The 9,417-nt window shown below is 38.9% G+C and overlaps 1 protein-coding gene across 1 annotated transcript; it reads right to left on the minus strand.

Annotated features, from left to right (window-relative positions):
• Positions 1-512: 512 nt before the first annotated feature.
• LOC134060514 (erythroid membrane-associated protein-like) lies at positions 513-9,095 on the minus strand. Its single transcript, XM_062517244.1, has 4 exons — positions 8,939-9,095; positions 8,569-8,850; positions 1,765-1,800; positions 513-1,063 (listed from the first exon to the last, which is right to left on the minus strand). The coding sequence occupies exons 1-4, from the start codon at positions 9,093-9,095 to the stop codon at positions 513-515; spliced, it is 1,026 nt and encodes a 341-aa protein (XP_062373228.1).
• Positions 9,096-9,417: the final 322 nt, after the last annotated feature.

Here is a 9,417-nt window from a genome sequence, read left to right on the forward strand (position 1 = left end):
AACGAGTATACTTTAAGGGCAAAGAGCCAAACTGAAATGTATGCATACTCTGTAATTCACTTTTTTCCCTAAAATGAACAACTTGTGTTTTTTCGCTGTTAGTAAGACGCCACTTACTACACCATGAACTCATAATATTCAACATATTTTGTAGATTCATTTCATTTTCCGCTATCAAAACAATGTCATCAGCATAAAGCAGAATACTTAGATTGATGTCCTCAATTGGCACACCAATATTAACCTGTTTCATTTCTTGAGCTAAATCATTTATATAAAAAGCAAATAAGGAAGGGGAGAGTAAGTCTCCCTGCTTCACCCCACAAGGCGTTGAGAACCAATCCGTTCTTAAATTATTTATTTGTACACAAGCAATGGGTTCTTTGTAATGAGCAAAGCAAAATAAGCAGCAAGATTTTCTATGAAAAAATAACCTTCTGAACAGACAGTTTAAGGTGTGTAATAAACTGCTGGAGTCTGACTTCTAATGAAACATCCACCATCATTCTACATTACTTGATAGGGCAGATATGAACTGAGGAGATGATAAGAGGAGCGGCGTTCTTACCTCCATCATTATTATTAGGAGAGAAGAATGGGTAAAGTTTCTCAGTGAACTTAACATTAGTAAAAGAGTAGAGATGATACCAACAGTCTGCATCATAAAAGGAGACCAGACCTGCCTCATAATCCACAAACACCCCCACCCTCTGGGGCTTCTCTTTCAGGGAGAGGGGAACAGAGGGATCATCTAGTGCTTCATAAGTCCCATTACGCAGCCATATTGCCCAGTGTCCATACCTAGGGCTCACATATATGTCTCCCTTCCTGGTAATGGACTCTCTGGCCACTCCTAAGCTCCACGCAGTCTTCCCCTTGACCTGAACCTCATAGTAGAATTTACCAGTGGAAAACCCCTGTTTTCCCAAGACACATACAACAGGACTGAACCTTTTGGGGTTGTCAGGGACATTCTGCTTTGTGTCGCCACATCTCACTTGTTTCCCATCAGCAGACAGGATGAAATTGGCATGTGCGGTGTCAGGATCCAGAGTCACATCCACTAAGACAGAAAAGACAGCTGAAAATATATTTTGGCTGAAACAAAATACCCGGTGGGCGTGTAACTGAGGCATTCCATTCACAACGCATACAAATAATTTGAGGAGACTGGTTACTTATTTTAATGCATGCGCCATCCCGTCTGTGTAGCCAGTTCCATTGATCATAGTGGAAACGTATTGTTGCAGCAGATGCAATGTGAACAGAACACTTCAGTTACGCTTCACGTGCCCAGTGTAGCCTTCCTGTTAGTCCTAATGTGTGCTATTAAAAACCCATTCTCTTGCTGTGAGCTTCTTAGTTTGATAAGCACATTTAGTTTGGTACCAGATATACCTTGAGTGATTTCTAGTGCTGCAACAAGTTCTCATTCACAGAAAGATGTTCACACCACAAAAAAGGGATGTCTAAAAACAAGATAAAAACACTAAATCTGAGGTAAAAAGTACTCAAAAACAAGTTCAATTATCTGTCCATGAGGCAAGATAATTTCACTTGACAAGATTTCTTGAATTAAAATAATTAAATATAGAAATAAGATTATAGTGTAAAGTTGAACATTTAGGCCTAGAGAAAGAAATTCACTCTTAACAAGATAAATTATCTAACACTACTAAATCTTTTTTAGATTTAGATCTTTTTTTTATCTTAGATAAAATGAAATTTTACAGTAACAGTTGATTGTCATAGTTCAAAAAGTACCTGCATGACTTTTAATTCTCTTCATGTCATGTGATTCTGTGAATGAATAAGAATAATTTAATGAAGTCAAAGACAAATCTTCTGTAGGATTGAGATAGTTGGATTAGAGAGAAGACAAAGTGCAGAACAAATAAAAATATGCTTTTTCAAATGCACTGGACCAGGGGCATAGGTTTGATTTAGAAAGTGGTGAAGTACCTGAATCATCACTTACTGTATAATTTATGAAATGGTAAGACATACTGTAGAGAGACATACTGTACTGTAATCAGAAATGTGGTATGGACATGTCCCTACTCCCTACCATCCAGGGCTGTACGCTAAGCTTTTTCACTAGGAGCACAGGTGCTCCTAAATGAAAAAGTTTAGGAGCACAGAAAGAAATTTAGGAGCACTATGAAATTTCCTTGAAAACCTTCTTGCCTTAAGCAGGATACAGATCATTCACAGCAGTGGCAATCATAGTCTCTGCTCAAACCCTACACACAGAGAAAATGGCATGTCTTGTTTCTATTTCATATTTTGAATTCAGAATTTGTATACATTTTGTTATCAATTTATAGCATTTTAGGATCTGCATAATTACTTATAGCTTAAAATATTCAGTAAACTGAATACTTCATATTGATTACACTGTAATGATATTACAAGGGTGGTGTGTAGGTCTAATTGAGTGCCTGTCACTTTAAGATGTACGTGAACATAATTAGGTTTCATTCGGTTTTAGGAAAAGAGTCAAGCATAGTTCAAGGATAGGCTACATCATGTTTTCATTAAATAACTTAAATGTTCAAAAAACGAACAAAGGTAAAGACAAATATTTCTGGTGTAATAGAAAAGATGAGTGTCCACTGTCCAGTAACAACTTCTATGATTTAGGTAGCCTACCATGGCATGGCATCCTTGGTCATGTTTAATTGGCTGGGTGCTTAACTTACTCTACCATGACTCGTCTTGGAGTTTGGTAGGCTATATCTGTTATATCCAATGAGTGACAACCTCAAATCGAGCTCAAAATGAAACGTTACGGTATTCTCCTGATAACGTTAGTGGAATGGAATTAATGTGAATGTAACCTCCATACAAAGACGCAGAGTGGCTATATGATGCGCACATTTGCAATGAAAATGTTCCGCCTTTTTAAAGCAGGTGTAGCCTACACCAAATCGCGGTTAAATCCATCATTTAGACAACAGAATCAGTCGGATTTCTCTCATAGAAGTCAACCAGGCCTATGTCAAATGCAGGCTGGGGTGAAGCTATAACACGGTTATAGTTATAACACGGTTTCCACACTGTGTTTATCAACCGTGATTATAATAATATTTGAAATGAACACGGTAATTGTAGGCTATATAGTCAACATTCTTATCATGGTTTGCCGTTTCAACGGTAGGCTAATCGCTACAAAGTCACCAACTGATAACGAACAGATTGAAGAAAAAGAAGAATGGTTTTGGAGTGACATTTCTTGCGTGTGTGAGAGACAGCGAGGTTGATGCTGAAAGCGTGAGTTTCCAGCCAGGAGCGTTAGAGTTGTCAACTATGAAATTTGTATACAGATGCGCGAAAATTGTACTAGCCTATACTTTGATCCACTTGGTGTGGATTTTTAGGAGCAAAATGCGAATAAAAGGGTTGAATTCAGTACTCACACCTGTGCTCCCATTTCATATTTTCAAGTAGCACAAATATATATATCCTCGCATTTGCGACGAGGTGCTCGCAGTGTACAGCCCTGCCATCCCAACCATAAATTACAACCAAGTAAGGCCTAGTTTACTTCTGGCATCCTTTGATATTGAACAGGACTTCACAGAATCAGGGATCATCAGTCTTTACACGCTGTCACTGAAGAGTTTCACTCAATTTAAAAGCCGTTACAATATTAATAATTGTAAACGTTTTCAACACATACTGGACCCTTTTTTGACCTTCATTTACACTTTCTTATTCTGCTTATTTGCTATATGCTTTTTCCCAATTAAAGCCTCTCTTTCTTTCTTCAGATCACATTTTTGACAACAGTCGTAGACTACTCTTTATTTTCAAATTATAGTCTTAAGACACTCTTAGCCATAACGAGAACTCTGGAGCAAATGTAGATCTAGAAATGTTATCACGCCGTTCTTAAGTTATGATGGTCTCAGGAAACGTTCGACAAATCTTAAGACATTTGTAAGAGGGATTTTATTACCCTTTTAGGCTTACAATGCTTTCGGGCAACTCAGCCCTGAACTGACTGCATCATGGACTGATTATATGAGTCACCCAAGACTGGCCCCTGCGTGCACGAGCACCATACTCCTCCCATTGTCGTCCCACAATATCCCATAAAATATGTTCCATAGTCTAATAGCCCAACTAGTCCCATGTAATCTCTGCTGTGCCTGGGTTAATGCCGGTATATCACAAGTCAGGCCCCGCACAGGGATTTGAACCTGGGTCTCCGAAGTGAAAGGCTGTGATACCCCTGACACCCCACTGCTGTATTCTATTCTTGGCCTACTGCTTGAATTGAACAAAATCTGTGTTACGTGGCCAAGTTATCCAACAAAGGTCAAATTTCAAGGTCAAATTTCAAATAGTTTTTTTTTGGTTGTATGCTAATTTAAAAACCTTTGTTATGTGACTTGCAGTTTTTTAAAGCCATATCACCGGATGTACTCCTCATCATTGCCTCTAGTCTACTGTAGGCCTAAAATGGGGTGTTCCTATCTATTTTTTTTCTAACAACAGCCTGTTCTAAAAACCTAAATGCCTCGTTGTTATGAGTAGGCTATGGCAGTTTTGGGGATAAGGCCTAAACTTCATTTATTTCAAGGAAATTGACATTGCCACAGAACAGTAGAAGGCTGCATTTAAGAAAAAAAAAAACTTTTTTTCACCCATGACTTCCAAAAACAGAGGGCAGTCAGATCAAAGTCCATTTAAACAGGTCAGCCACAAGTTAAAAATTAAAAAAAACTCCTTCTCTTTCTCTCTTTCCAAGAAAAGGCTCAAAACAAGGGTACACTTACGACACGGTGCACACAGGAGAAATCAGCAAAGGCACTAACATACACGCTCCTTAAATACCCTGACTCATTAACAATCACAGAGGTACTATCACTCAAACAAACCAGCAGAGGAACTCCGAACTTCCAAAAAAAAAAAAAGCTAAATGAAGTGGCAAAAAGCTGTAACTGCAACCCCAAAGTCCCTGGGGCCTGACAGCGAGTGTTAATTTAGGGGTCGGCAATTAAGTTTTGCCTCGGGCCAGATATTTTCCAAGCCATTACATAGCGGGCCACAAGTTCACAACCAAAACAATGGCTAATTTAATTAATTAATATCGGAGGAGGTAAAAATGATAGGCGCTCTTGAAATGTCAGAGCAGAGACATTCAAGCAGGCTGATGTAGGTTAAATTTGTCGACTGGTCATTGGAGGCGCTATTATATGCCTGTGTGTTTAAAAAAATAAAAAACAAAAACACCAGAAAAACATTTCAGCTGTCAAAAAATGGCACTATCAAAACACCTGAAGAGAAAAGTTAACAGCGAAAACAGGATCTTTAATGATGAATGGACAGAGAACTATGCCTTCATCCTCCCTAATTTTATTAATGCAAAGCCCTGATCTGTAACAACTAACGAGGGTGTCTTTGCATGCAACGAGTACAAGACGGCACCACGAAACTAAGCATGCTAATTTAAAGGTTGCGTTCCTAAATAACACGCACGCTATGGTTGAAACTCGTGTTTTACTTTTCACAGTTCTATGTGCGTAAATTGCCTGTTTGATGTCAGGCCTGTTTAAAAGAAGTCGTGTTTTAATTATCACCATAAGCCTATGTCCGTTGTTTGAATGACAACATGTGTTTTAGGGACTAGCTTAGAATTTGAGAACCAGCGCTGTCCACTGACTTTGTGTTGTTTTGTTTTTGCATGTTGTGCGTTCACGCTGCACCTCGCTGCGTGCTTCTTCACTCGTATTCAGATGAAACATATAGCTAAGCATTTAGATTGATTGAAATTCTTCTGTTCTGGAAAGTTACGTTTCAAATTAAAGAGCATTTTTGAGACTGGCAGTCCGATTTTTAAAAAGTGTTGTTTTTTTTCTCTGGTTCAAAAGATCTCACGGGCCAGATATTTTTGCTTGTGGGCCGCATCTGGCCCGCGAGCCGCCTATTGCCGACCCCTTAGGGCCTCAAGGGATGCAAATGTGTAGTAATGGGTTCCAGGGTACAAACTAAAGACCTGTTTGGCTTTTAGCTCTGTTTAAATAACTCTCTGGTTTTACTATCCTTACTGGTCCTATCTAATTTTATTTTCGTTTATTTGTTATTTATTTATTTTTCTTGATTTTAGTATTTTCCTATTTTTGACTTTTTTGTAAATAGCCCCTTTATGTATTTATTTGTCTGTTTATTTATTCTATATTTTATCTCTAGTCTATGAGCATTGTTACCTTTATTCCTGGCTTGTGCCTTGATTGTCATCTTAATGCTTCTGCTGTATCCTCCCTTTTTTATTTTAATTTTATCTGTCAAATCTCCCTCCTCTGCTTTTTTTGTAAGATAGCTTCACCTGTGAAGCACTTTGAGTCAATGGTTGTTGTTTTAACTGTGCTATATAAATAAAGTGATGACTTGACAGTACATTCTGACGTTCTATACATTCTGTCTGTCAGGTCACATATCCAAAATAAATCACACTGGTCAATTTGTTTCCATCTCCTACTCCTTTCCCTTCTGCAACTTTCACAGTGCCTATAGAAAGTCATCATACCCCTTTGAAACAGTTACCTCCGCCAAGGGGGCTATGTTTTCATCGGGGTTTGTTTGTCTGTCTGTCTGTCTGTCTGTTTGTTAGCAAGATGACTCAAAAAGTGATGGATGGATTTTTCAATGAAATTCTCAGGGAAGGTCAGAAATGACCCAAGGAAGAAATGATTACATTTTGGGAGTGATCCATATCACCGTCTGGATTCCGGAGGCGTTTATGTTTTTCACTTAGTGGTGCATGTGGCCACGTGGTCGCGATCTGAATAGTGTAGGTTCAAATGTATGACAAGCTCGGAAGAACAATTACAGGCGGAGGTCTGCGCTCTCGGAGTGCTTTTCTAGTTACTTTTTTGTATTACAGCTTGAAAACCCATTTAAAAAAAATATATTTTTCAAGTTTTATTTACAAGTTAAAAACAAAATAAAAATAATGAAAAAAAAGAACAGAAAACAGTTCTGAAAATTATTTTAAAAATGAAAAACTAGAATAACAGGGTTGGAAAAGTCATCATACCCCTGATTTAATACTTTGTAGAGCTTCCTTTTATTTCATTACAGCCATCAATCTGTTTGGATATGTCTCTATTAACTTTGCACACCTAGATTGGGGAATATTTGCCCAATCTTCCTTGCAGAATTGTTCAAATTCAGTCAAATTCTGTGGGGAACGGCGATTTTCTATAGGATTTAAGTCAGGGCTCTGACTTGGCCACTCAAGGACATTCACCTTCCTATTTTGGGAATTTAGTCACCAACTGTTAAAACAGACCAAAATCGTACAATGTACTGTAAGCCAGCCTTAAGCAGAACCAGTAGCCTACATTAGCCTTCAGAAACACTAGCTAGCTTTAGACTGTAGTCTCCATACACTGATGATGTGAAATACAATGGGCTGAGCTGAGAAAGTTGACGCTCTGTCCAAAATTGCATGGAAATTGCACTTACCGAGATTGGAAAGATTCAACTGAAGTTCATCCCGCTCACCAGCCAGAAAAAAATACAATAGTTCTGAAAATTAATAAAAAATAGAATAATAGAGTTGGAAAAGTCATCATACCCCTGATTTAATACTGTGTAGAGCTTCCTTTTGATTCATTACAGCCATCAATCTGTTTGGATATGTCTCTACTAGCTTGCACACCTAGATTGGGGAATATTTGCCCAATCTTCCTTGCAGAATTGCTCAAATTCTGGGGGGAACGGCGATGGACTGCTCTCCTCAAGTCAATCCACAGATTTTCTAATCTATAGGATTTAAGTCAGGGCTCTGACTTGGCCACTCAAGGACATTCACCTTCCTACTGTACCTTTAAGCCACTGCTTTGTTCCTTTGGCAGTATGTTTAGGATCAGTGTCGTGTTTGAAGGTGAATGACCTGCCCTTCAGCTGTCTAGCAGAGGGACACAGGTTTTCCTCAAGAATTTGGGTGCACTTGGCAGTGTCCATTTTCCCTTCTATCTTGACCAATTGCCCAGTCCCCACTGAAGGGAAACATCCCCACAACATAATATTGCCCCCACCATGCTTCACAGTAGGTATGGTGTATTTTGGGTGGTGTACTATGTTTCGTTAACGTCTGGAGTTCAGTCCAAAAAGTTCAAATCTTAGTCTCATCTGACCATAAAACCTTTTTCCTCATGGTAGCAGACTATTCCAGATGTGTTTTTGTACTGAACTCCAAGCGCTATGTTTGGCGAAAACCAAACACAGTACCACCCAAAACACACCATACCTACTGTGAAGCATGGAGCGGGCAACATTATGTTGTGGGGATGTTTCTCTTATGCTATCTTGCAAACGTTTAAGGCAAGGCTCATGAAACAGGTTTCGACCAGAGGCAAAGCTACCATAGAAATGATGTCCTTTTGCTGTATCAGCAGTTGAGGCAGGACGTGACCCCTCCACTAAGCAGAACCACATTAGCCTTGAGAAACACTAGCTAGCTGTAGACTGTAGTCAAACTGATGATGTGAAATACAATGGGCTGAGCTGAGAAAGTTGACGCTCTTTCCAAAATTGCATGGAAATTGCACTTACCGAGATAGAAAAGATCTGACTGAATTTCATCCCGCTCACCAGCCATGGCACTGATGTTGGTTTCCAGATCTTTACTCAGTGCGGTGTTTCTTGCCTGTAATTGTGCATTCTCTCTAATCAAGTTGTTAATATGGATCTCTAACTGGTCTTTCTCTTCAGTCAGGTTGTTGTACCTAAACTGTAAATGTCTTGCCTCCTGCATTTTAATGCACACTCCTATGATGATAGCCAAAAGGAGAACACACATCAGCCCAAGAAACACCACAGCCAGTTTGTAGGGACCTGAGGAGAACGTCACATATAGTATGAGAATATTTTGCGTAGAACAATAGAATATAAATACTAACAGAATGATGTACTGTATACTTACGATGATTATGACCCCCAAAACTGTCCTGGATCTCACTGTGCTTCATTCTTTGCAGAGAACCTTTCGGAACTGCATTCATATCTATATTTTCTGTTTTGTTGCTGAGTCTTATATTAATACTGGAAGAATCTGCATCTTCATGAATGTCGTCAGACATGTTGGTTTCTCTCTGCTATCTGGTCAATGTGGGGTGTGAACCTGCTGGTCTGGACCAGTAAAGAGGGACTGAGGGAGTATTTAACTGTGCTGCAGTGCATGTCTAATATTTAAAGAGGAAGTCACAAGTGTACAGCAAAGGAAAAGTTAAAATTACAGTGCACTCTTTCCCATAAGGAGTAAAAATAATATTTCATTTGACAAATTTCAGCAGCATTGCAGCATTTTTGTCAACAGGCTCAATATGTTCTCAATAGCAACTGATGAAAGACTGTTCAATCAAATGAAGCACCTAATACGCACAATATTGAATTTAACAACAC

Source organism: Sardina pilchardus, chromosome 16 (assembly GCF_963854185.1).
Source record: "Sardina pilchardus chromosome 16, fSarPil1.1, whole genome shotgun sequence".
NCBI classification, from domain to species: domain Eukaryota; kingdom Metazoa; phylum Chordata; class Actinopteri; order Clupeiformes; family Clupeidae; genus Sardina; species Sardina pilchardus.

Excerpts from the sequence above, each read along its gene's own strand:
- LOC134060514 (XM_062517244.1), bottom strand. The coding sequence starts at position 9,095 with ATGTCTGACGACATTCATGAAGATGCAGATTCTTCCAGTATTAATATA. Across the intron at positions 8,851-8,938 it reads TTTTGGGGGTCATAATCATC|GTCCCTACAAACTGGCTGTG; the intron begins GTAAGTATACAG and ends CGTTCTCCTCAG. Across the intron at positions 1,801-8,568 it reads GTCAGATCTTTTCTATCTCG|AATCACATGACATGAAGAGA; the intron begins GTAAGTGCAATT and ends ATTCATTCACAG.